The sequence below is a fragment of the Crinia signifera genome, chromosome 7, assembly GCF_055691185.1.
Source record: "Crinia signifera chromosome 7, ASM5569118v1, whole genome shotgun sequence".
Classification (NCBI taxonomy): Eukaryota; Metazoa; Chordata; class Amphibia; order Anura; family Myobatrachidae; genus Crinia; species Crinia signifera.
In genome coordinates, this window is record NC_139223.1 from 163,084,368 (window position 1) to 163,112,227 (window position 27,860).

At 48.3% G+C, this 27,860-nt stretch overlaps 1 protein-coding gene across 2 annotated transcripts in view; it reads left to right on the forward strand.

Annotated features, from left to right (window-relative positions):
- The first annotated feature begins 2,289 nt into the window (after positions 1–2,289).
- CREB1 (cAMP responsive element binding protein 1) overlaps positions 2,290–27,860 on the forward strand; it is a 32,636-nt gene continuing 7,065 nt past the window's right edge. Inside the window, exons 1-6 of one of the 2 annotated variants that reach the window (XM_083154220.1) lie at positions 2,291–2,531; positions 20,431–20,552; positions 20,762–20,908; positions 23,101–23,201; positions 24,002–24,144; positions 25,474–25,656. In XM_083154220.1, the coding sequence (XP_083010346.1) occupies positions 20,439–20,552; positions 20,762–20,908; positions 23,101–23,201; positions 24,002–24,144; positions 25,474–25,656 (688 nt within the window). In that variant the 5' untranslated portion in view covers positions 2,291–2,531; positions 20,431–20,438. Of the gene's footprint in view, positions 2,532–20,430; positions 20,553–20,761; positions 20,909–23,100; positions 23,202–24,001; positions 24,145–25,473; positions 25,657–27,860 lie in introns of both variants that reach the window. The other variant, XM_083154221.1, reaches the window with a different exon arrangement.

Consider the following 27,860-nt stretch of genomic DNA (forward strand, 5'->3'; position numbering starts at 1 on the left):
AAGGGCCAAAGGCCTCACCTATATCCCCCCAGCCTGTCTGTGATTGGCTGCAAGTCGCAGCATCAATCAACTCCAGGAAGTACCTGTGTACACCTTGATCAATTGGTCCAGTGCACAGGTCAGAGTATCAAGGTCACAGGAAAACCATTGGGAGATTCAGTCCTGAGACAGCAAGTGTCATGGCAGCGCCCATGCAGCGTCGGACCGGCTTGGGATCACCGCGGGCTCCAGGGAAGCGCCATGCAGATCTTGCCATAGAGAAAACTTGGGGACAACGCAGTACAGGGACTTGCGCCCAGGTGTGGGTAAGAAATATGGACGCGGTCACAGGTGCGAATGCGCACCGTGATTTCTGACAGGATAGCATTAGCATATGCAATCCAAATGTAGGAGGAGGTGCATACCATTCCCTGCCTGCATGCCACCAACTGCCTCAATACCATTACTCTTGCCTGCACACCACCCCGGGCCTGCATGCAACCCCAACACATGCATCCCACCCCCTGCCTGTATAACACCTCCTGCCTGCATACCACCCGTCACCTGCATACCACCCCCCGCCTGCACACCACCTCCTACATGCACACTGCCTCCTGCCTGCACAGCACCTCCTACATGCACACTGCCTCCTGCCTGCACAGCACCTCCTACATGCACACTGCCTCCTGCCTGCACACTGCCTCCTGCCTGCACAGCACCTCCTACATGCACACCACATCCTGCCTGCATTTGTAATCACATAAGTGTTCATTCTAGCACCCGCCAACTTTGAAAACCCATGCAGTTCCTCTTCCCTGCCCGGGGTGTCGCTGTGGTGTTTTTAGCACAAATCTGGTTTGCATATCAGTGCTAATATACAGACTACACTGTACTAGAAGCACTGCAGCAGACGACGACACCCCAGGCAGGGAAGAGGAACTACATGGGTTTTCAAAGATAGCGGATGCTTGAATAAACACTACACATTAATTTGTGATTGCAAATTATGAACATTGGCCACAATGCCTCTCTTTGTCTGCAGTAAGTCGGACCTTACTCAGGCTGCCTGGCGCAGTGCGACTTGTGCTGCCAAGCCTGGACACACTTCTGTTTTCGGATACACAGGTCACCCTTCCCCGCGAACACCTCTGCCTGCCAATTCGGTGGAGGTGATGACATTATATGATCACAGGACCCGTCCTGCACATGTGCAGCTTCCTGACCATTGGGACTCTGCACTGTGTATTGTGTGTGGGATCTGTAGTTAATCGGGGCCTATGTACGCACCTGTACTATACATACATCAGCGCAACCAATGGGCCTGATTCACGTTGAATCGCTAAGCAGCGTAAATTCAATGCTTAGCGTGCGGATAACCAACGCTCGCCATGCTTGTGAACGACCACCCCCTTCACCAAACGTACTGCCGCATTTGCATGGAAGTGTACGCTAACATCCATTCGCATGCGTGTGTACGGGAGAACAATCATTCGATGGTCGGCAACCATCGAATGCTTGTACCATCTGTATGAAATCAAAAGTCAGCCTAGGCTATTTGCGAGTGCCGGGCTGCAGACGGCGTGGCCGGGTGACGTCCAGTTACGTCAGCCGCACCCGCCCCTGAGCAGGCTTTGTCATGCCTGAGTTCACGTGTGGACGCCAGCTGTTTTTCTTGGCGCACCCACCGCTTTTGTGACAACGCCCAGGAAACGCTGGGGGTCCCCATGCTCCAGCCCCCATGCTGTGTGCGAACGCCTGGCATACTCGCCGAAGGAGTTTGTGCTGCGGGTCTGCACATGCGTATTTTCAATGAAACATCGGAGCCCGTCGTGAATTCGGCTCATTATGAGCCGACGTGAATAAGGCCCAACATACAACACCCACACGAACTATTGGCAGCTGCTGCACTCCAGACCCTAAAGCTAAAACAAAACAAAAAGTTTATATTATTAAAATATAATTATTATTACAGGAGACGGTAATACCGTGAGGCCCTGTTAGGTGGCAGCCGCTGTGTATGAGATTTGCGGCAGCAACCATCTCCTCCTGCGTCCGGCCGCCCGGCCAGCTACTGCTGTGTGTGTGCCTGTGTGTGATCTCGTCTCTGAGGGGAGCCGGGCCCGGGAGGACTCGGGAACGTTCGTGCATTTCCGTGCCTCCCCCCACTGCGCAGGCGCACTGCCGCCGTCCCTCTCAGCTCCGCCCCGTCTACGCGCTGGTTGGCTGGCCGCGCTGTAGCGGCCCGGCAGCTGCCCTGTCAGAGCAGATCCCGCCTCACCGCTCGCCACAGAGTAGAGCGCAATGTCCTTAGCCACCGCCCAGCAGCAGCACAGAGGAAGCAGCAGCAGCGCAGGGAGCGCGGGCAGCAGCAGCAGCAGCAGAGTGACGCGGCGGCGGAGGTGTAGTCTGAGGCTCGGGCAGCACAGTGACGCGGCGGAGGTGTAGTCTGACGCGGAGTGTTACGTGGTGGGGAAGAGAATAAAAAAAGCCCAGCGAGATCCCAGCAGCCGCGAACGAAAGCAGTGACGGAGGAGGAGAGGCAGTGTAACCCGGTAAGAGGAAGGAGGAGGAGGAGGGAGAGACAGACGCAGGCATGGACTCCATGCCTGGAGCAGGCCGCAAGCACCGGGCTCTCCTCACAGCCGCACCGGCAGCTCGCACACTCACACACACCGGGGGGCTCAGCAGCCGGCGGCTCCCCATCTCCCGCCACCCCGGCTGCCGGCGCTCAGGACCGGGACCCCGCCGCTGCTGGCCCGGGTGTGGGGGAGGACGGAGAAGCCGCCAGACAAAGGATAATGGCGGCGGGGAGCGGGCGGCCGGCGGCCTGAGCTCGGGGTGCGCTGGGCGGACACGGGGGTCACCGGGCGGGGGGACCCCCCTTTTTTTCCTGCTCTGTCGCGACACTGAGCGGCCTCTGTCGCGATAGAATACCCCTCCCACCATCTATGTAAAATGAAATAACAGACACTTTATTTTTTTATTTATTTTTGTATTTCCCGCATTATTTTGATTCTATCCCCCAGTGTGTAGTGCCCGGGCCCTGTGTCCTCTGAGGGGCCCTGTGTGGCAGATCTGTGTGTGTGGTGCTGAGTAGAGTGTCAGCTCTTGGGCCCAGGGTGAGCTTCTGTCACTTCTGCGCTGTGTTGTTGTGCCCTTCGCTCCCCAATACTGGAAAAGCAGGGTTTGTCCTGTCCCCAGTGACCCGAATGGCCCCATTCCCGGTGGCCCGAATGGTGGTGATTTTCCATGTTGCGTCCCTGGTTACCCGAATGGTGGTGATTTTGCCCTGTCCTCAGTGACCCTAATGGGGGTGACTTGCCCTGTCCCGTCCCGGTGGCTGCGATGGGACATGTGTGTTCTGTGATATGTGCTCGCCAGCCCAGGAATGCTATGTACATACGTGTTGCTCGCGCCCATCACCTAGATACCCGTACATTACTGGTGTTAGTGATACTGGTGTAATGGGATGTGGGTCAGTATACTGGTCATATAATATTCCTGTAGGTAGGTTGGCATCCCGAATTATGCAGGTGGGTACCCCGGCTGCACATAGTGTAAAGTGTTTTGTTGTGTGGTTGGACCTTAATGCAAATACGAAAAAACACACTGTTCTAATTGGTCCGGTGTGAGCGGCGCTGTGTGCACGTTGCGTCATATCTCAGGGTATATATATATGGCTGCTAATGCCCCTCTGTTAATGCTTTGCCTAAGGGGTGACAGTGACTCCCAGCCTGGATTTGGAATCAATGCTGAACATATCCAGATTGTTCATTAGGGGAACCCCATGTCTGTGCTGCTTATACAGTATTCCTGTTCTCCGATTGGTTAACCCTCTGTAACCATGAGGACATACATCCCCTACTGCGAGGCGGTGTCGGGGGGCTTACAGCACATACAAATTATATACAGTATAAGCTCGGTGTTCATATATTTATTATTTTTTATACCTGCAATAAAGTTCAAAACAACAGTGTTTTGGTTTTATTTCTGTATGCGTGTGTTACTTCCTTTTAGGCGGGAGATGTATGAGTGTAGATTATGACTTTCCCTGATACGCCTGCACCGCTCAGGGCTGTTCCAAAAATTCCAAATAAGCCACAAGCTACTATTTTTTTTCTTCTTCTTCATTTCTCCTCCTTCTTAAAGCTGTAGGTGTCCATGCAGGCCTGTGCGTTTTTATAGCACCGTAGTACTTGGGGGGGGGGGGGGTGTATATATGTGCATTCTGCCGGAATACTTAGCCAGCTTTTTTTATTAGTGAGAATGAACTGATAATATGTATTTATAGTTACCCTGATTTAATTTGTGTGTGTGTGTGTGGGGGGGGGGGGGGGGTTAATTATATATACGTACAGATGTGTCCTCACACACGGATACTGCTGTCACATCAGTCAGCGTGCCAGGTCTGATATTACAGCTGGCCATACACTACGATTTGGGCCCTTTTCACCTGATTTCGATGGATTAGGCCCAAATCATATGTGCCTAGCATCGGAAGCAAAGCTCGCAAGTGCCGCTTGTAAGATTTATCGGATCCAGCATACAATACATTTATAGCTAAAGGGGCGCGTATGATGTATCGTATGAAGTCTCCCCAGTGGGCAGTTACTGAAGTGGGGGCCTTAAAACTGGGCAAACATTAGGAGACACCCCCCCCCCCCCCATCCCAACCTGGTAGGATTGCATGCGATTGATCTTACGCAGTTCTTTTGCATATGATATATCGTATGTGAGCCAAGCCTGCCTGGTTTGGTTGCGATTCGACAGATCTCTTTTGCAGCCGGTGCGACTGGCTGGGTCCATTGTGATGCTCGTGGGCCTGTACATAGCATTGGGCCTGCTGTCAAATACATGTGATTTTTATGCGATTGATTGCTACAATCGCATAAGAACTGACCAAAATGCATGGATGTCGCCTCATGTATGGGCAGCTTAAGACTGCGTATTGCCGGCAATGTGTTGCACTATATTTGTGTGCGACTGACTCTGCATATGATGCTAGTTTTCTTCTGTCCTGCTTCATACAGATTCCGTCGCACACAGATATACAAGCGTCACTTATCAAACTAATCCGCTCCGCCTCATGGTCCGTTATATAGTTACTGAGTTATCGCCCTGTCCTAGCGGAGCAAAACATGGCTGCTCACTTGCTCCAGGCATCTTGTGCCGCTTGGTGTATGAGGACATATCTGCACGTACTTGTGTGTTCTATACTTTAAAGGCCGAGAAGTATCCTGTACTGTTTAAATAAATAAAAAAAAGTAGTGTTTTTTTTTTTATTTTTTTTTTATAGCTGAAGGGATTAATAAGTATTCTAACTCTGAGAGGTGTGCAAAATATCAGCTAAAAATGCCAGGGCCGTAGTATAGGAATAGGATGCCCCTCTCAGACCGCATTAAAAAAACCTGTATTTTGCCGATTTCTAACAGTTTTAAAATGGTAATATGTGCGGTCTGAAAGGTGCAGAGTGATTTTACTGTTTCCCAAAAAACCCAGAATGCGTTACCGAAGGCGCTGAGCTTTCTAATGGGCTTCTTGGGGTCCACCACCAGCGCGTTCCCAGGCAGCACCCCCTCCACCGGGCCGTGCATGACGGCGATGAATGAGTCGGTGGTGGGCACCGGGCCGATCCTCATGCCGGGGAAGTCCTGCTCCATCAGGTGCCGGATGAAGGTGGTTTTCCCCGTGCTGTACTGCACTACCATGGGCTTGTTATGGAAGTCGGCGTCCTCCAGGGCCGGGGAGTGGAACTCATGGAAGCGGTAGGTGTCCTCCAGGGGCAGCAGCTTCTGGGTGTACAGCTGGTGCAGGCCACCGCCCGGAAGAGTTCGGGCTCCTTCTTCCTGCGGGCGTCCTTGCTGAACATGGCGGCGGGTAACGAGGCGCTCGGCCTGTAATGGAACCGAAGCGGGCTCCCGGGCCTGTGTGTCTCTCGCTAGGCATGGCGTGCTGCAGGGGAGGAGAGAGTGAGCGCGGGTTCACCTGTGTCCCCGGTAATGAGCTTTGCTGCTTTCACACCGCATACCTGATTTAGACCAGGTATTTACATGCGATGTGAAAGGGGTTAAACTTGCTCTGACCCGTTTTAAATACCTGGTCTAAGCGGGTTTTGCGGTGTGAAAGCCGCATGAATGACTTCAGTTATTGCCAGCAATTGATCGGAAATCAATTAATTGACGTTTAGTTAAATATTGTGCCTGACAAAAAGAAACAGCTTTTAGCAGCGCTGACATTTTTAGCAGATATTTTGCACATTTCTCACAGCAACTTTGGCACTGAAAGGGTGAAGGAACTAGCTTGGTTCTCAGGAGTTTTCTTTTCACATACACGTAGTTCATGCTGCCGGGGCTATAGCTGGGTTCTTAAACTTACCTGTATGTATGTCATATAGCATGAGGTGCCCGACTGATACTACAAGTGGTGGTGTTACGTACACTGCCAGGGCTATAGCTGGGTTCTGATACTTACCTGTATGTATGTCATGAAGCGTGAGGTGCCCGACTGATACTACAAGTGGTGGTGTTACGTACACTGCCAGGGCTATAGCTGGGTTCTGATACTTACCTGTATGTATGTCATGAAGCGTGAGGTGCCCGACTGATACTACAAGTGGTGGTGTTACGTACACTGCCAGGGCTATAGCTGGGTTCTGATACTTACCTGTATGTATGTCATGAAGCGTGAGGTGCCCGACTGATACTACAAGTGGTGGTGATGCGTACATTAGTACACTGCCGGGGCTATAGCTGGGTTCTGATACTACAAGTGGTGGTGATATGTACACTAGTACACTGCCGGGGCTATAGCTGGGTTCTGATACTTACCTGTATGTATGTATGTATGTATGTATGTATGTATGTATTCGTGTTCCCGCTAGGCTGTTTTAGCGGGGTGCTGCGTCCTGCCTGATTTTTAAAGGGCAGAATGCGCCCTGCCCCTCTAGAAGCGCCCCGCTAAAACAGCCTGCTTCCTGCCCGCCAGAGTGCACCGGTGAAGCCCAGCGCCGCCATAGATTGCGGTGCACGGTGCTTTCCCGGCAGCTCGGGGACTTAGTTTCGGCCGGGCACACCCCCTTCAGTGTCGCGGCGGCCCGGGCGCGCCCCCTTCAGTGTCGCGGCGGCCCGGGCACGCCCCCTTCAGTGACGCGGCGACCCGGGAATGCCCTCAATTGTGACGTTGCCGTGTCCGATCCGCCCCTCCAGCGCCCTGCCCCGTTTGGTTCCTAGAAGGAACACTATGTATGTCATGTCATATAGCGTGAGGTGCCCGACTGATACTACAAGTGGTGGTGATACATGCACTAGTACACTGCCGGGGCTATAGCTGGGTTCTGATACACTTACCTGTATGTATGTCATGAAGCGTGAGGTGCCCGACTGATACTACAAGTGGTGGTGATACGTACACTAGTACACTGCCGGGGCCATAGCTGGGTTATACACTTACCTGTATGAATGTCATGAAGCGTGAGGTGCCCGACTGATACTACAAGTGGTGGTGATACGTACATTAGTACACTGCCGGGGCTATAGCTGGGTTCTGATACTTACCTACATGTATGTATGTCATGAAGCATGAGGTGCCCGACTGATACTACAAGTGGTGGTGTTACACACCAGTCTCTATATTTTGGAACTTTTGTGTGGTGCAGATGATGTGAAGTCACACCGTGTACTAAAGACGCTGTGCTGTAGCTGTAGAGGAATTGGTTTTACACACATACAGAGTCAATGTAAGTAAGCTGTGGCTTCTGCTCCCTTACACAGATTCAGTGTCGCACATCATATCGATCAGTGTAACATTGTGAGTGAGGCTTCTGCACCGAGTAGTCAATCTCTATGGACTCCCCTCCCCCCCAAAGTGCCAGTCGTATTACATACCTACCAAAATCCAGCTGCTGCAGTTGGGACTTCTATGCGGGGAATCCATGTCAGTGCCAAAAGGGGGTGTGGCTTTGTTGGAATGATGCTCCTGCAAGCCACGCCTCCCATCTTCATCATTAAGGGGCATGGCTAGTGCTCTGAGCTGCTGGCCATGTGCCCATGAATATTTATTTATTTATTTACAGGTTCTTATATAGCGCAGCAGATTCCGTTGCGCTAGCCTGTGCACAGCGTTTATGCCCCACAGCGAGGGGCAGGGGTACTCCCAACTAGTGCCCACCGATGGTACAGTCCCAATAAAATAGCACCGTCTCTCAAAACTCAGGGCATTTGGCGCTTACAGTCTATGTACTAAGCCTTGGAAGTGATAAAGTGGAGCATGGTCAAGAGCCAATCAGTCAGCGCCTAAATGTAATGTTACAGGCTGTGTTTAAAAATGACATGAGCTGGTTGGTTCAAGACTTAGTACATCTGTCCATAAGGGAGGGATTGTAAACAACGCAATGCGCCATCCTGCTGGTAATGCATGCCTATAGGGGCGCGATGGAAAGCCTACTGTAACCGGCCAATATCTGTGCAACTGATCCTCAAGACACACACACACACACTTTTATTTTCCTGAAAATACATTATTCTGCCTGCACATTGAGACATTGGAAGTTCCTCTGGGACAGACTAATCCCAGTCGGAGAGGACAGATCAGTAGGTGGTGACTGACTTCCTGGGACTAATCCCAGTCAGAGAGGACAGATCAGTAGGTGGCGACTGACTTCCTGGGACTAATTCCAGTAAGAGAGGACAGATCAGTAGGTGGCGACTGACTTCCTGGGACTAATCCCAGTAGGAGAGTACAGATCAGTAGGTGGCGACTGACTTCCTGGGACTAATTCCAGTAGGAGAGGACAGATCAGTAGGTGGCGACTGACTTCCTGGGACTAATCCCAGTAGGAGAGTACAGATCAGTAGGTGGCGACTGACTTCCTGGGACTAATTCCAGTAGGAGAGCACAGATCAGTAGGTGGCGACTGACTTCCTGGGACTAATTCCAGTCGGAGAGGACAGATCAGTAGGTGGCGACTGACTTTCTGGGACTAATTCCAGTCGGAGAGGACCGATCAGTAGGTGGTGACTGACTTCCTGGGACTAATTCCAGTCGGAGAGGACAGATCAGTAGGTGGCGACTGACTTCCTGGGACTAATTCCAGTAGGAGAGGACAGATCAGTAGGTGGCGACTGACTTTTTGGGACTAATTCCAGTCGGAGAGGACAGATCAGTAGGTGGCGACTGACTTTCTGGGACTAATCCCAGTAGGAGAGTACAGATCAGTAGGTGGCGACTGACTTCCTGGGACTAATTCCAGTCGGAGAGGACAGATCAGTAGGTGGCGACTGACTTTCTGGGACTAATTCCAGTCGGAGAGGACAGATCAGTAGGTGGCGACTGACTTTCTGGGACTAATTTTAGTCGGAGAGGACCGATCAGTAGGTGGTGACTGACTTCCTGGGACTAATTCCAGTCGGAGAGGACAGATCAGTAGGTGGCGACTGACTTCCTGGGACTAATTCCAGTCGGAGAGGACAGATCAGTAGGTGGCGACTGACTTCCTGGGACTAATTCCAGTCGGAGAGGACAGATCAGTAGGTGGCGACTGACTTTCTGGGACTAATTCCAGTCGGAGAGGACAGATCAGTAGGTGGCGACTGACTTTCTGGGACTAATTCCAGTCGGAGAGGACAGATCAGTAGGTGGTGACTGACTTCCTGGGGCTAATTCTAGTCGGAGAGGACCGATCAGTAGGTGGCGACTGACTTCCTGGGGCTAATTCCAGTAGGAGAGGACAGATCAGTAGGTGGCGACTGACTTCCTGGGACTAATTCCAGTAATTTAGACCCGGTAATTTGCTCTATTACACAGGGTTTTCTCCTGTGTGAAAGGGTCAATCCGGATATCCGACCCTGGCCTTTTGCAAGATCGGCGTTCCGGAGTTTAAGATATGGATCGACCCTTTTACACAGACAAAGGACCCGTGGATCCTAATTTCCAACTGGATTTCCCTTATTTGTATATAGTAACCAGAAAACAGGTTTTGGTTCACAGGTTTTAACTCTACATTTCTTTGAATTGCAGTTTGTAAGCCAAAAATAATCTACAAAATCTAAAGGAAACCATCCAGGCCTTAATATACCGTATATACTTGAGTATAAGTCGACCTGAATATAAGCCGAGGCACCTAATTTTACAACAAAAAACTGGAAAAAAAATTATTGACTCAAGTGGGACCCTCACTATAAGCCGAGGGAGGATTTTTCAGCATAAAAAAATGTTCTGAAAAAGCAGGCTTATACTCGAGTATATATGGTAGCCATAACTATTTCATGATGGCGGTGGGGTCCACACCTGACTACTTTTGTGTCCCAAAAGCTTTGGTCTTGTGCAGTGGATTTGGGCGAGTATCCTGGGCTGGCTTTACTTTTAGGCAGCTGCTTAGGGGCTCCAGAATCTGAGAGGTGCCCCGAGTCTGTCACAACACGAAGGGTGACTCCGAGAGGCGCCCCAAGTCTGTCACAACACTAAGGGGGGTATTCAAACTGAGGGTCACGGCGGTCGAGCTAGCTCGACCGCCTTGACCCAGTCCCGTTCTCGGTCAGCTCGACCGAGAACACGCAGGCGGGATTCAATGTCCCGCCTCCTGGGGAGCGAAAAGGGGGCGTGGCTGCGAGTTGCAGCCGGGAAGAGGTGAGCTGCAGCCGACAGCTCGTCAGTTCCCGGCTGTTCTCGGCAGAACGAGTCCGACAGCTTGTGATGTTGGGCTCGTTCTGCCGAGAAACCCTGCTCAATGCTGTCTTGGAAGACAGCATTGAATAGGGCCCGGCGAGCATCTCCCCGACGGGAGATGCTCGCCGGGGATTAAATATCCCATTAAGGGTGACTCAGAAAGGGGCCCTGAGTCTGTCACAACACTAGGGGTGACTCAGAGAGGCGTCCTTGTTGAACTTCGATAACACCAACTCCACACTTTCACCTGAGATTCTGGAAAGTCGGTTATGGTGTGTGGGGGCATTAAGCTGAGTTTTTGCGTAGGGTGCCTAAAAACCTAGCCGCTACATATATCCTACCACTCATTGTGATCTGTTTGGGCAATACTGGTGTGGGGCCAATTAATTTATTCACCTTACTACAGTTTAGGTGATCATATTCACTCATTCCAATTACGACTTTAGAATGATTGTAGTCACCTAGGTCATATTTGCTAGTGTGCACGTGGACACATGTAGAAGGGCCCCGTAATGTCTGCAGTACGCACTGTTTGTTCCAGGTATACTAATAAGTATACACAGTATGGTATATAGCAGGCATGTCCAAACTGCGGCCCCCCAGCTGTTGTGAAACTACACATCCCAGCATGCCACGCCATAGTTTTAGCATTTCCTAATAAATCTGTGGCAAGGCATGATGGGACTTGTAGTTTCACAACAGCTGGAGGGCCATAGTTTGGACATGCCTGGGTTATAGGGTTGACTTACATTAGGTCATCCACTGAAGGTCGACACCTGAAATAGGTTGACACAAGCAGTAAATTGACAGTTAAAAGGTCGACATGAGTTCTATACATTTTTGTCCCAAATGTTGACATGCCCTGGCGAGCGCAGCATAGCATACGCTGTTTTCCACTCGCCGTGTATGCACCAGTTTTTCCCCTCATCGACATGCCTCCCGCTCATCCTATTCAACGCGTCAGCTGCTCCCCGCCCCTGATGGCGAGCATTGACCAATGCGGTGTATGAGGAGTAAATGGCTCCATTTGTAGGCAATGTTCAAATATTGCAGAAAAACGCAAATTTAGCCTTAAAAAAAAAAAAAAAAAAAAAAATACATTTTAAATCCACAGACTGCTAATGCTGTGTGTACCTCTTCGAAGTCCAAATGAAGGAGTGAGGAAGAAGAGGTGAATCATGGGTAGAATAAAGTGAGAAAAAAATGCATCATGGGATGTACAAAAATTTACGATAAAAATATATTAATGTGGCGCTGCAAAAGATAAAAAATATTATAGATCCTTCAAATAATAAAAAAATAGACTTGTAGACACCAAAAAACAAAGAAAGTAATTTAATTTCATATAATTATATAGTACGAAATTTGATTTCACCTAAAAAAATGGGAGAGCAAAACGGAGAGGCAAGCCCCAAAATATGTAGAAAGTGAGCAGCGTTCTCCATTCCAGCATTGAATACACAAATGGCGAGGTACGCAAAATTTACCATAAGAAAACAACGGCGGATGAGGACCAAGCGGTGAACAGGGCAAATCTCACTGTTCATTTTCGTCAAACCAGGAGCGTTGAATAAGGCGAGGACCATTTTTGGTGAGAGCACTGGCCTTCTCAACCAAAAAAAATCTTCGCTGGAAAGAAACGCGAACTGGGAGCATTGAATACTAGCCCCCAGTGCGCTCACCATGCTTCGGGCACTCTTTTGTTCTCCCTCCACACCCGGATGGTAGGGCATTAAATACCACCTGTCAGCTAAAAAAAAAAAACCCATGAAAATCATGACTACCTTTTGACTGTAGACCTAATGCTTATGTCAACTTTCCAACCCAATTTCAGGTGTCGACCTTCAATGCTTGACTCAGTGCCTGTCTACCTATTTTAATAGGGTCTACCCAATGACTGTATCCCTCCTTAGCCTCCCTTGCTGCAGAGGCACTTTGCAGAATGGGGCAATTCCGTTTGGTTGGTACAGTAGGTGCTGCATTTCCTTGGCACTTCCGTGGAGTGGAAGGGGGGAAAAGTCACGCCGCGGGCTGCAGAGTGGCACGTTCTGCCCTTCACCTGAATTGCTCCCCGTATTGCAGCTCAGGGTTCTGCAGATATATAGGCAGTAACTATACGTAGGAACTGATGCTGCTTAGGAGCAGGGTAACGTAATAATCTTTGTATGACTTCTGAACAGTCCTAACTCCGACATGTTCAGCAGAGCATCCGGCCTGTCAGATGGGATGCAGTCAAAATCCCGATGGTCAAGATCCCGACAGGGTCGAAATCCTGAATGGGTCATGATACCGACAGGGACAAAATCCCGACATTTAAAATCCCGACAGGGACAAAATCCTGACATTTAAAATCCCGACAGGGACAAAATCCCAACTTATAGAATGTACAGGTGAAACAGTCAACATGACTTTCCGTCGACACGGGTTTTTTCACTGTTTTTTGAGCCGACATGTGCTGACAGGTGGTATTTCATGCCCTACCATCCACTAGGGCGTGGTGGGAGAATAAAATAGTGTCCGAAGCATTGCGAGCTATGCTAGGGGCTGCGGTTCACTTCCAACTATGTTTGTGTCGACATTTGGGTAAAAAAAAAACAGTGAAAACCCCATATCGACCTCGGGACCTGTCGACGGAAAGTCATGTTGACTGTTTCACCTGTAGATTCTATATGTTGGTATTTTGACCATGTCGGGATTTTGTCCTTGTCGGTATTATGACCCATTCGGGATTTGGACCCTGTCGGGATTCCATACCGAATCCTGTCAGATGAATGATCACTTTAGAAGTGTTGCTATGTACCCCAGTGCGCTGCAGTGCCGCCCAGCGGGAGCAGGGCGTTCTATAGTCCTGGGACATAGTAGTGGGCAGAAATGGGAACCAAAGTGGTAACAGGGCGCTGCTAGTGAGCTTACATTCTGATTGGTAGAGGGTACAGCTGAAACGAAGCAGGAGTGTGGATTGGGCAGAAGCGCTGATACACAGGTGGGTGTAATGATTGCGCTTGTCGCACTCTCCCAGCTAATTACATCACTACGTGTGACTGCTACGTCTGTGATTGGCTCTGTATTGGGGACGTCTGGGAGTGATCTAAGAAACCGATCCCGATTAAACGCTTTACACAGCGCAGGTTCTATGCAAATTGGATGGATGAACGCAATGAGGATTATGGCGAATAATGTAGTGATGTAATTCTGCAGCGTACAATGGCCCTTATTCTGGTTCACTTGCAAAGGCAAATTCCTTCTCAGATGGACAAAACCATGTGCACTTCAGGTCTGTGCAGAGAGAGTTAGATTTGAGTGGGGGATGTACTTCAAAGCGAGATATATATTGCAGTGTAAAAATAAAGCAGTCAGTATTTACCCTGCACAGAAACAAAATAACTTGCCCAAATCTAATTCTCTCTGCACATGTTACATCTGCCCAACCTGCAGTGCCATGGTTTTGTCCATCTGAGAAGGATCTTGCCTTTGCGAGTGAACCAGAATAAGGGCCCATGTGTATAAATAACCCCATTGTTGTGCTGTGTGGTTTCCTTGCATCATTATGATGGGACTTGTGGCTTATGCTTCCCACTCACTGCTGTATATTAATATAGGCAATGTTTTTGTTGTGAAGCCAGGACTTCAATGTAGATTTTAATCCTGGTTATAAGAAAACATTTTAATTAGTAGTAATGATTTCGTCATATGATAATTGTGAGGGCAAATGTGTTCCAATATCAAAACGGTTAGCAACCCCTCTACTGCATATTTCAAAAGCAGATTGCTGAGGGTCCTGTTTTCATCAGAGACCAGCGATGGCGACCAGCGATGGCCGCTGATGGAAAACGAGGCACTCTGCCGGGGGGAAGCCACTGGTCGCATGAGCATGCAGAGCTTGTCATTTATTCAATAAAGTGTTGAATTACTAATTACTGGCGGAACCATGTGTCTTTGTCAAAATCACGGCTGTTTTGAACATTTTTATAGTCCTATATCATTGATCCATTTTTGACATTCTTAAAAAAGTGAGACTGTACCAGAAAAACCTTTCTAAAAACCGACCGAAAAAGTATTTGTTGGGGGCACAAGTATTTTTTTGGTTTAAACCATTTATTTTTTTTAAACTAATTTTTTTTTTTTTTTTTAGTTTCTTTGCATTGTTTTAATGAAGAAGAAAAAAGAAATGTAGTGCTCCCTCTAAGCTTCTTTTGCAGGGTCCCGCACCCTGCCCATTTTTAAAACCTCAAAATGCACCCTGCCCTTTTTTGTGTGTGGCAGTGTGCACCCTTACGCTGCTCCCCACCGCACTGACATGGTGCTGAGATTTTTTGTTGTGTGCCATCATGTGTAAATGGTATTACGGTGTGCGGTGTAATGTGTAAAAGGCATTACAGTGTGTGCCATAATGTGTAATTGTTATTATGACAGAATATGTAACGGGCATAACAGAATATGACAATGGGTGTAATCCTAGTGCAGTGTGCTTTTTTTTTTTTTTTTTTTATGTGCCCTCCTGATTAAAAAATAAAAAGTGCCCTACACAGTGGTCAGCGCCCTGCCCTAAAAAATCCTTCTAGAGTTGTATTAGAAGCCTTAATCAGCCATGTTTTAATGCTTTCTAAAGGTGCCCATGCATGCATGAAGTCGCAGCTGATCTTCCTGGAGCCTCCTTGGGCCCTCCTGGGCGGCAGGTTCACATGCGATAAATCTTATGCGGTCCTTTTGCATGCAATATAAAGCAGGTGATCCCATTCCCCACTGCCAGGAGACTGTCCAAGTCAGTGCTCAGACCTGCAAGCAGGTCTGATCTCTGATCCGATGCCCATGGGACTGCGCATTGGATCATATCTGATGTCAAACACCTGCGATTTGGCACATTTCCAAAGGTCACCCGGCTGGTGAACAGGTGTACTCATTACTCACTGGCACATTTCCCAGGTCACCCGGCAGCTGCACATGTGTACTCATTACTCACTGACACATTTCCTAGGTCACCCGGCAGTTGCACAGGTGTACTCATTACTCACTGACACATTTCCTAGGTCACCCGGCATGAGCACAGGTGTACTCATTACTCGGTGACCCACGGGTGCAGCAAATTATTTCACTTGTGATTCTGTTAGGAGACCTGGAAAAAGTGCACTGTGGGGGTCCTTGAGGGCAGAGTTGGGAACCAGTGACTTCATGATTGCCTATGATATGAACAAGGGAATTGACACGGGTGTGGTATAGGGGGCCGAAAGTCGGGATTCTGGCGGTCAGTAGTCCAACATCGGAACCGAGACTGCTGGTACTACGGGCTCACTGTGCTCGCCACAGGTTCTGTTCTACCCTCTGTGGTCTGTAGTGATTCTGACTGTCGGTCATGTCGGGATCCCAACTGTCAGGAGGCCATCCAGTACCCATCCTTGGGGAGGGGGGTAATTCAGTGGATGCCGGTAGCTGCCATTCGAAACAGGAGAAACAAAATCACCAATAAATGCTAATTTTCCATGATTCCACAAGAAAAAAGGGCATTTATTTAATTGCTAAAAAATAACATTTCCTGCAGCTAATGGAATAACCTCCTAGTATATTCTCCTGCATTCAGTGAGCGGTGACGGTACCCGGTGTCTGTCTGATGTACAGTCCTTTTCCTTTATGTGGATTTCTTGTATTGCTGTAGTTCTCCGGACTGTAAAACCAGTGGCCGTCTGCACCTAATGTGCTGATGGGAGATCCGTCCTAATCTATTTGAGAACTTAATCCCTATTAAGCACTTTTAATGAACCCTGTCAGGTGTTTCACCTGTCATTGTAGTCCTACAATCCATATACTTTCCTACTGAGGAGGGCGAAATACATATTGTTACTGCAACATACAAATACAGTGGTTAGTGACCGTATGAAACGGATCAGTTATCGGTAATGGTAGAGAAGGCAGATTCAGAATGGCGGTTAGTGCGCGCTTGTTCAATCGTCTACCGACATAAATGGCTCAATAAGTCAGCACCATGTTAATAGTACAGGGTGGGGCCTATTCAATTGGCCATGCTATAGAGCCCAACTAGAGGACTTCTGCTCGCACCCTTCCTGAGTTGTGAGCAGGGCATGTGACCAGGGCATCAAGACGGTCACTGAAATCCAAAGTGTACACCCTAGGGCAGTGTTTTTCAACCACTGTGCCGTGGCACACTAGTGTGCCTTGAGCTGTTCTGAAGTGTGCCCCCAGATCTAGAGATACCCAAACCCATTTACAGCCACCACCAGTTCAAATGTTATTTACTGGTCTCTTCTTTTCATGTAAAGGGCCAATGTATGTTATTTTTGCTACCTGTGGGGATCATTGTGATTGTTTTTAATGTGGGGGCCAATAGGTTTGTTTTTTTCCTGTGGTGGCCAATGTGTTTTGCCCTGTGGGGATCTTAGGGTGTGCCTTGGCAATTTTAAAGTCCTATTTAGTGTGCCGCAAGGTAAAAAGGTTGAAAATCACTGCCCTAGGGTGTCCCCCTGTGCTCGCTTTCACTTGACAATTTGGGGGAAATTTACTAAAGGAAATGTGTAAAAAATAGGTGTAAAAATAGGTGTATTTGTATCCAGAAATACACTTATTTTTGACATTTTCTATCCCGAAAATACGGCAATTGGTATTGATGTGCTAACAATACGAATTGCCGTATTTTCGGGATAGAAAATGTCAAAAATAAGTGTATTTCTGGAAACAAATACACCTATTTTTACACCTATTTTTTACACATTTCCTTTAGTAAATTTCCCCCTTTGTGTGTGTGTGTTATATCGATTTCAATGCATTAATCACATACACGTTGTTGACATAAAAATGATGAACTTTTAAAAGAACAATAAAATCATGTACTGTAAAAAAATACTTTTGATCTTTAAAATGTATATATAAATATATATAAAAATAATTATATAGAAGAATGAACCAGCTAAAATACAAATTGTAATAGTAGGGAAATTGTGATAAGAACATTATTAGCAGTATTATAGGCTGTATTAATAGTTCCCAACTGGAGGGCTGCTTCCTAATCTATCTAGTACCGGTACACATACCACAATGAGGAAGGTAGGGAGTGGGGATGACAAAAGACTAAAGGTGCCCACACACTAGAAAGATCTGCGATCATAAGATGTGCGCATAAATTAGCCTTGAAATCTTTTGCCTGTCCTGGACAGAAGATTTCCGGCATGCGCACATCTTCACCACAGATTTATCTTAACATCCTGTGTGCGTTCCTATGGATCTTTTGTTAAATCTTCTGATCTTTCATGCAGCACATAAGATCAGAAGATTTAGCAAAAGATCCACGGGAGCGCGCATCGGACCGAAATCGGCCGATTTTCTACCGATTATCGGTAAACATCGGACGATATATCAGCCGATTTATAGGAAATCGGCCAAAAAATCGTTCTAGTGTGTGGGCACCTTAACGCAGTCCTTCTGGTAGCAGTGGGTAGGTATTTGTGGGCGTGTGCCGATGTAAATGCTTATAGTGAGCCGGATAGATTCCGCAGTCCTTCTGGTACCAGTGGGTAGGTATTGGTGGGCGTGTGCCAATGTAAATGCTTGTAGTGAGCCGGATAGATTCCGCAGTCCTTCTGGTACCAGTGGGTAGGTATTTGTGGGCGTGTGCCAATGTAAATGCTTGTAGTGAGCCGGATAGATTCCGCAGTCCTTCTGGTACCAGGGGGTAGGTATTGGTGGGCGTGTGCCGATGTAAATGCTTGTAGTGAGCCGGATAGATTCCGCAGTCTTTCTGGTACCAGGGGGTAGGTATTGGTGGACGTGTGCCGATGTAAATGCTTGTAGTGAGCCGGATAGATTCCGCAGTCCTTCTGGTACCAGTGGGTAGGTATTGGTGGGCGTGTGCCGATGTAAATGCTTGTAGTGAGCCGGATAGATTCCGCAGTCCTTCTGGTACCAGTGGGTAGGTATTGGTAGGCGTGTGCCGATGTAAATGCTTGTAGTGAGCCGGATAGATTCCGCAGTCCTTCTGGTACCAGTGGGTAGGTATTGGTGGGCGTGTGCCGATGTAAATGCTTGCAGTGAGCCGGATAGATTCCGCAGTCCTTCTGGTACCAGTGGGTAGGTATTTTTGGGCGTGTGCCGATGTAAATGCTTGCAGTGAGCCGGATAGATTCCGCAGTCCTTCTGGTACCAGTGGGTAGGTATTGGTGGGCGTGTGCCGATGTAAATGCTTGTAGTGAGCCGGATAGATTCCGCAGTCCTTCTGGTACCAGTGGGTAGGTATTGGTGGGCGTGTGCCGATGTAAATGCTTGTAGTGAGCCGGATAGATTCCGCAGTCCTTCTGGTACCAGTGGGTAGGTATTGGTGGGCGTGTGCCGATGTAAATGCTTGTAGTGAGCCGGATAGATTCCGCAGTCCTTCTGGTACCAGTGGGTAGGTATTGGTGGGCGTGTGCCGATGTAAATGCTTGTAGTGAGCCGGATAGATTCCGCAGTCCTTCTGGTACCAGTGGGTAGGTATTGGTGGGCGTGTGCCGATGTAAATGCTTGTAGTGAGCCGGATATGTTCCGCAGTCCTTCTGGTACCAGTGGGTAGGTATTGGTGGGCGTGTGCCGATGTAAATGCTTGTAGTGAGCCGGATAGATTCCGCAGTCCTTAATATTAAGTATGACAGGTCATTAGGTCGACACAAGCATTCATCATTAACAATACTTTCTTGCATATGGTCTAGGATGTCCGCACAGTGCGGTTACCGTGTGCTCCAACAGGTTGTTGGCGATGTCCTCCATCTCCCCATCCACCATTGCTCCTTGTGCTCAGCATGGTGTTATGTGTTACATCAATACGTGCTCAGACCGGATATTTATGTAACATACTAGTTAAAAAACAGTCAAAATGGCGGCTTCTGCAATGTACTTTCACTTTGAGCTGTGACAGTTTTTAGACCACAAACTCTCCACCCCACCCCCAGTCCCTATCTGCTCCTCCCTCCAATTTCTGTCTTCTGTCTCCCTCTCTCCATATCCAGCAAGTTTGAAACAGATCAGTGTCCCTACAAAAATTGCTTTCACTTCACACAAATATATATAATCTAATGGCCATGTGTAGCCAAAACACTGCTAGCAGCGAGTGAAACTACCAGCTGCCACTAGAGGTCGCCACACGAGTTCACATAAGAAATGTGCGGAATCTGTGGTTTGTCGACCCCCCCCAACCAGTACTTTTGAGTATAGGCAGCTAAATCAGATGTAATTGTGCCTGAGAAGCGTGATTATGGTGTAATCGGTGGGCACCCTTATATACCGCCCTTGTAAAACACTTTTCCTAATAGGGAGGCTTTGCTGTCACTGTGCTTGTGCAAAGTTTTCTGAGCTCTGACTTTTATGCCACATTCAGACAGCGGCGGCCGAATAACTCGGCAATTACCCGGCATTAAGGACGCCGGGTTATTCGACCGTGCGCTGTCAGACCCCATTCACACAGGAGAGCAAATCTCCGAGTCTAAAGTTTAGACCCGCTAATTTGCTCTATTACACTGGGTTTTCGCCTGTGTGAAAGGGACAACCCGGATCTTAAACTCCGGCTCTCCCACCCTGGTCATTCGCAGGGTTCCAGGCCCGGAGTTTAAGATCCGGATTGACCCCTTCACACAGAAAAATTACCTGGGTATTTTATGAAATTCCCCGGTGGAACCACTTCACCCGGGAATGAAATTTTCTGTGTGAAAGGGGTATTAGAGGAATAGTCCAGGGCTGATATTTATGTATTCTCCTAATAGTGATGACATAGTAATGTTCATCCACTTTTGAAGAATAAAGGGGATTTATTTTTAGGTAACTAAATGACCATGGAATCTGGCGCAGAGACCCAGCAGAGTGGCGATGCGGTGGTTACGGAGACAGACGCCCAACAGATGACCATACAGACACAACCGCAGATTGCAACGTTAGCACAGGTATTGCGTGTCAGACCAGTCTGATCACAATGTACATGATCTCAGTCATACGGACACATTCATTTTCCTTTCTTAGTGTTATTTTAACGTTCATTCATTAATGAACAGCGCCATCAAATTGTTCTATTTACTGTTATATTGTGTGTGTGTTGGATGTGACCTCAGTGTGTATAAGATCTGTAATGAAGGTTTCCCCTCTCTACTATAAGGTATCCATGGCAGCTGCACACGCAACCTCCTCGGCTCCCACGGTGACATTAGTCCAGCTCCCCAATGGGCAGACCGTACAAGTACATGGGGTCATCCAAGCTGCACAACCATCTGTCATACAGTCCCCGCAAGTGCAGACCGTGCAAGTGAGTCATTTATATCATCTCTGCTCTGGTCAAGAAATCAGGGACAATATTCTCATGCAGTAGGATGTCGCCTATATATATGTGTATGTGTGTGTCATAAATAATACATACATTTAGAAATATTCAAACAGCCGGCAATCGGGGACTCCACCGATATCTTGCTGGATGTCCTCCATAACGTATCGCTGTCAGGCAGTCACACAAACTCCTCGGATGGCCGCACTCCAGGCAGCATAGGCGGATCACTCACAAACCCTTTCTATTCCAACGTGTCAGTACGCTGTGGCACTTTTGGCTACAAAGTGCTGTTCTTGTTCGGTATTTACCATTTTATAGAGGAAGGGTTACACTGGCACAGAGGAGCTGCGCAGTGATTATATAGTGCCACAGGTAGACCACCCATAATACGGCTGTCTTGGTTCTGGAACTGTGCTGGAATATCGGTGGTACACACTGTACAGCGGCTTCTCAACAATTTACACTCCTGCTCACACTTCGTAAACCCTAATCCCCCACAGCCTGATCAAGCCCTCACAGCACCTAAACCTTCCACAGCCTGACTTCCTCCCACAGCCTAACCGAGCCCTCCTGCACCTGACTCCCCACCCTCACAGCACCTATACCGCTCACTGCCTGACTACCTCCCACAGCCTAACCGATCCCTCCTAACTCCCCAGCCTCACAGCACCTATACGCTCACTGCCTGACTACCTCCCACAGCCTAACCGAGTCCTCCTGCTCCTAACGCTCCACCCTCACAGCACCTATACCGCTCACTGCCTGACTACCTCCCACAGCCTAACCGATCCCTCCTGCTCCTAACTCCCCACCCTCACAGCACCTATACCGCTCACTGCCTGACTACCTCCCACAGCCTAACCGAGCCCTCCTGCTCCTAACTCTCCACCCTCACAGCACCTATACCACCCACTGCCTGGCTACCTCCCACAGCCTAACCGATCCCTCCTGCTCCTAACTCCCCACCCTCACAGCACCTATACCGCTCACTGCCTGACTACCTCCCACAGCCTCACTGATCCCTCCTGCTCCTAACTCCCCACCCTCACAGCACCTATACCGCTCACTGCCTGACTACCTCCCACAGCCTAACCGATCCCTCCTGCTCCTAACTCCCCACCCTCACAGCACCTATACTGCTCACTGTCCCACAGCCATGTATACCGCCTGCTGCCTGGCTCACTTGCACAGCCTAACCAAGCCCTCCCGCAGCCTAACTCCCCACCCTCACAGCACCTATACTGCTCACTGCCTGGCTCGCTTCCACAGCCTAAAGGAGCCCTCCCGCAGCCTAACTCCCCGCACTCACAGCACCTAAACCGCCCGCAGCCTGACTGCCTCCTACAGCCTAGGGTTACACTGGCACAGAGGAGCTGCGCAGTGATTATATAGTGCCACAGGTAGACCACCCATAATACGGCTGTCTTGGTTCTGGAACTGTGCTGGATTATCGGTTGTACACACTGTACAGCGGCTACTCAACAATTTACACTCCTGCTCACACTTCGTAAACCCTAATCCCCCACAGCCTGATCAAGCCCTCACAGCACCTAAACCTTCCACAGCGTGACTTCCTCCCACGGCCTAACCGAGCCCTCCTGCACCTGACTCCCCACCCTCACAGCACCTACACCACCCACTGCCTGACTACCTCCCACAGCCTAACCGAGCCCTCCTGCACCTGACTCCCCACCCTCACAGCACCTATACCGCTCACTGCCTGACTACCTCCCACAGCCTAACCGATCCCTCCTACTCCTAACTCCCCAGCCTCACAGCACCTATACTGCTCACTGTCTGACTACCTCCCACAGCCTAACCGAGCCCTCCCGCAGCCTAACTCCCCGTACTCACAGCACCTAAACCGCCCGCAGCCTGACTGCCTCCTACAGCCTAGCATTACCCCATGGACTAATTAAGCCCCCCCCCGCACTTCCCCACTAGCAGCAATGGTCCTATCTCTGACAGCAGGCGCTGCAGGCTTTCCCTTGCAGAAATATAACTGGCACATTTGATATAATGGGTATTTCATGTTTTGTCCCTGAATAGCGTTTCCCATCCTGTAAAGGTGAAGCCCACCCTGTCTATTCCTGTGACCTTCTCCTAGTGATGTTGTGTATACAACTCTCCATAGTAGTATCTGACCTCTGTGCTGTTTTTCTTTCTGTGATCAGATTTCCACCATTGCAGAGAGCGAAGATTCCCAAGAATCAGTGGACAGTGTTACAGACTCACAGAAACGCAGGGAAATCCTGTCGCGGCGGCCATCCTACAGGTAAGAACACCCCTGATTCCCAAGGTGCCAGATATTTCTGAGCCGGGTTCTCATTTGGAATAGAAGTCTGTTTTATTGAAACTCGGACTTGTGGAATTATACAATGTGTCCTGTGTATCGGAAGTGTGTTTGAGCATCGCATGAGGATACTATTTGTTATGGTGCCCATACACTAGGGAGATTTTGGCATTTTTTCATCCGATTCTGACAGATTGGGCCTAGAAACCGGATGGAAAGTGTCAGAATCACATGTTTGACATCACTGATGTTCGGTCCCTTGAGCCATCTTATCAGAGTCTGAGGATTGAAAAGGCTGCACGTGTCGGATCACCACAGTTTCTGGCAGGCTTCGCTGGGATACATATGCACAAGGTCTGCCTACGGTGTATTGTATTCAGTCCAGCCACCTGGGAAGTTGCCGGGCAGTTCAGAGGAAATCGCAGGCTGCTTCTCCCCTCGGTCCGCAAGACCCCACACAGTTCACATTTTCCAGGTCACCCGGCAGGTGCACAGGTGCACTCATTACTTATTGTGCAGCCCTAGCAGACTGTACCCATATGAAAAACGTCTGCCAGTTTACGCACAACACAATTACACGTAGGTCCGCTTGGAGATTATGTTATCTTAAAGTATTGTGGTGGTTTTAGGACCGGCTTCTTATTTACTGACATGAGATCATTATCAGTACTCCCTTATTGCAGAAATGATTAGTAAGTGATGTTTACCATGCGGAGTTCCGATCTCTAGACCTGTGTGTTGCTGCTTCTTTCTTTATATTACATTTTAATTTGTTTCAACAGAAAAATCTTAAATGACCTATCTTCAGATGCACCGGGAGTACCGCGAATCGAGGAAGAGAAGTCTGAAGAGGAGACGTCAGCCCCGGCCATCACCACCGTGACCGTACCGACGCCCATCTACCAAACCAGCAGCGGCCAGTACAGTATGTAGACATTGTGTGTTTTACCTGTATCAAATGCTACTTCAGTCACTGGTGGGAAACATCTGCCTGATGGATGGCCTCATTATTCCACCAGTGCTTCAAACACACTGAAAGTTCTAGACTTTTGTCCCATCCCTCGTTCCTCTCAGCCAGGTTTCTGTAGCTTTTGCTATCTGTCTCGTTTCCGACCAAGCCAGCGAATAACAAAGACTAGGGAACTCTCCATCAATGGCCCAAACAATTTATTTTTATAGTTTAGAACAGAAGCGCTCATTACCAAAAATCCGAATGTAATCAAACGTGCATCCAAATCTGTTGCGATGCTTCCCGTATATGTGTGGTAATAATGCCGACACCGGTCTGGAGTGAATTGCTTTATTTTTTCCCGTCATAGCTGAGATGGGCCGACGAGAAACTTCTGAGGATGACAGAATAGATGTAATGAAAGCGTTGCACTTACATGATGCTTTTTTAATACAATATTTACACTGGGGGGGGGGGCCTGAAAAATTGTTACTGCTGTCAATGCCAGGCATTCCATAGAGTGTTCATCCCTCCCATGGAAGTACCAGGATAGTCAGCCATCTTGCTTTCTCTTACATTGGGTGTGGAGAGCCATGGGGATACAGGTATGAAATATGAGCTACAAGATACCTACAGATGTCGCCACATTTATTTCTGATCGCTCCTGTTTGTCGCGCTTAATTTGCACCCTTGGTTTGGAATCGTCACGATGCGATATCGTTGTTCAATGTGTATAAATGAGCTGCGGGAGCGAATTAGAAGCACGTGCATGCCAATGGGATTGTGACGATCACCACGGTCGCCGCAAGTGGCGACATTGGCGCAGGATAGATCAGTGTAAAATATTCCATTTCATTGATTGCTTATCCTACTACCGCCAGCCGAGGCATTCCCATAGCTTACAATGAGTCGTACATGAGCTGTAATACACATACATTATTATGGCCCAGATAAACCCAGAAGGTGAGGCAGCCAATCGGGGTGCACTGTATGGAAGCAGAGAGTAAGATGGTCGTTACCTAGAACACACAGAAGATTCCGCTGATGTTGCTGTTGGAGGAAAAGGCTTTATTAGAACCGGAGCCTAGGGGCGATGTGCAAACTCTAATTATGATATTACATACTGTATCTGTCTGCAGCCAATTTGGTTTTTATATGTCGCGTATGAATTGATTGTCTACATAAAGCTTTGAAGTGAATAAAGACCACGGACGTCTCCATCTGACGTTGGTTTGAGCTTTGCACCTTTAGTGATTTGTGGCTCATTGTCCGTATTTTGTATCCCTTGTTATGTTTCTGATTTAGTTGCCATTACTCAGGGAGGAGCCATACAGTTAGCGAATAACGGTACAGATGGCGTCCAAGGGCTACAGACACTAACCATGGCCAACACAGCCACCAGTCAGCCTGGAACCACAATCTTACAGTATGCACAAACGACGGACGGACAGCAGATCCTTGTTCCAAGCAACCAAGTGGTTGTACAAGGTGAGATTACTAATAAATGCCATTACCGTATTCTATGACACACACTGACATGGTCAGGCTTCATTGCTGTGACTAGGCCTTATTGGCTGCATGTTTGTCCTCTGTACCTCACCCTAGGAAGAGACCAGGCGCTATTTATTCTCCATCACCAGAATTTCTGATCGCTCTGTACCCCGAGCACTTCTTACAGACATCGCTCTCTACACTTAAACCATAATAGACCTCAAAATATATTAGGTTTAATGATGTATCATGGGGCCCATACACATTATTCAATATTGTACACCATTGTAACTATTTAGGGGGCGATTCACTCCCGGACGCTATTTTAGCGGGGGATTTGGGGGAGTAGTGGCCGTTTCTAACATTATTAACTTGAATTTCATTCAGCTTATTAATTGTAGGCTCCGTTCTTATCTTCTTGTGGGCTCTGAATATATTCTGCCAGTCGGACAGTCCCAGCATCGGCGACAACAGGCGCTGATAGTCGTAGATGGACGCGGATTTGACAATCCAGCGGCCATTTCTGACAATACAGATTTGCCTCCATAGGGAGGCGAGTCCTGGCTAGGACTGAATAGTGTCGGCCACTATTTCTACCTGACGGAAATAGCAGCTGGGATTGAATAGCCCTTAGTGCAGTAAATTGTATAACGTGTACAGACGTTCTGAGGTGTATATAGCCTTATATAGTCCTAAGGACAATTCAGACCGGTTTGCCCTTGAAAGCTCACAGGGAGGGGAGGCTGCTTCCGATTTGGCACTTGATGTGCCAAATTACATGCGATTTATTGCATGTATATGGGGGGGTGCAGCGGGGTCCGTGCAGACAGGGGAGGGCACTGGACAGGCAGTCAGTGGGGTTCATGTGGCGGCTGAGAACTAAGTAGTGCTATTTGCCGGGCGGCTGCTGAATGAGAAAACATATTTTGAAAAGACTGGCCAGCCGTTTATTGGCTGATAAAATTCTCTGAGCCAATCAGCGGCCTCCCATCTGATTGGCTGAGAGAATTCTCTCAGCCAATCGGCGTCCGGCCAATCTTTTCAAAATATGTTTTCATATTCACCGCTGGCACACACATAGGATCGGATCCAAAACCTTGTGGGTGCTAAAAAAGCACCGGCGATGTGCCAGTGATGGGTCCAATCTGATGTACAGCCTGTCCGACCGCCACACTCCAACCGATGCACACGGGACCACGCATCGGGTCGGAGGGGATGTCACACACATCCGATTTGGGCTGATTTATCTGTCGGAATCGGCCCAAATCGGACAAGTGTATGGGCACCTTTACACTGAACAGGTAAACATTGTAGCTCAAACTGTATGTGGGTGCTAGGGTGTAAATTATGGTACTTCAAAGACCAGAATAAGCTTTTACAAATCTAAGTATTTGAGGTTAATTCCCCCAAGCAAGATATTTGGACCAGTGCCGTTCTAACTGTCCATACACATATATGTGTATGGACAGCGATGATCGCTGTCATTTCCTGGCGATGATGCGGTAGCGCGCATCACCAGCTCATCGCCAGGCCGTACAGACTCAAATGACAAAACTGAGCGGCTTTCACGTGAAAGTCGGCCAGTGTGTATGGGCCTTACCTGTGCACTGCTGCTTTATAACGTAGCGAATGCTGTCCTCTGCGGTGATGTTGGGGACCGTGTTGGTACAGATGTGTTCATGAAGCCTCTTTTCGCGTTACACAACACTAGTGCGTCTCTGTAGTGCCGGGTTTCCTTAGTAAATGCTTAATATAAAATGCAAAGTTGAGTGATCGTATCAATTAATTCTGCAGAAAACCCACCTTCCTATTTCAGTCCATAAAGGATTCTATTTATTTACTACCTAATCCTGAAATGTCTGGTTTTTCACTTGCTTGTGTATACAATTATTGAATTATTATCATTATTATTTTCTCCCATGTATTGGTCTGTGACACTTTTCTCTTCTAGTATTTTTTATTGCAATTCTGGTATTTAAAATAATTATTTGGGGGCATCTCCTGTATTTATCTAAAGACAGAATTTTATGAATACACTTTCTTCCAGTAATATTCCCAACTTACAGTGTACACACGGCCCATCTACACATTACGTTTAGGGTTTGTCCATGTTACACTAAAATAGTTGAAACCTCACAAGAGCAGCATAAAATAAAATAATGAAACTTGACTTTCTGATTAACTGCATTTATTTATTTTAC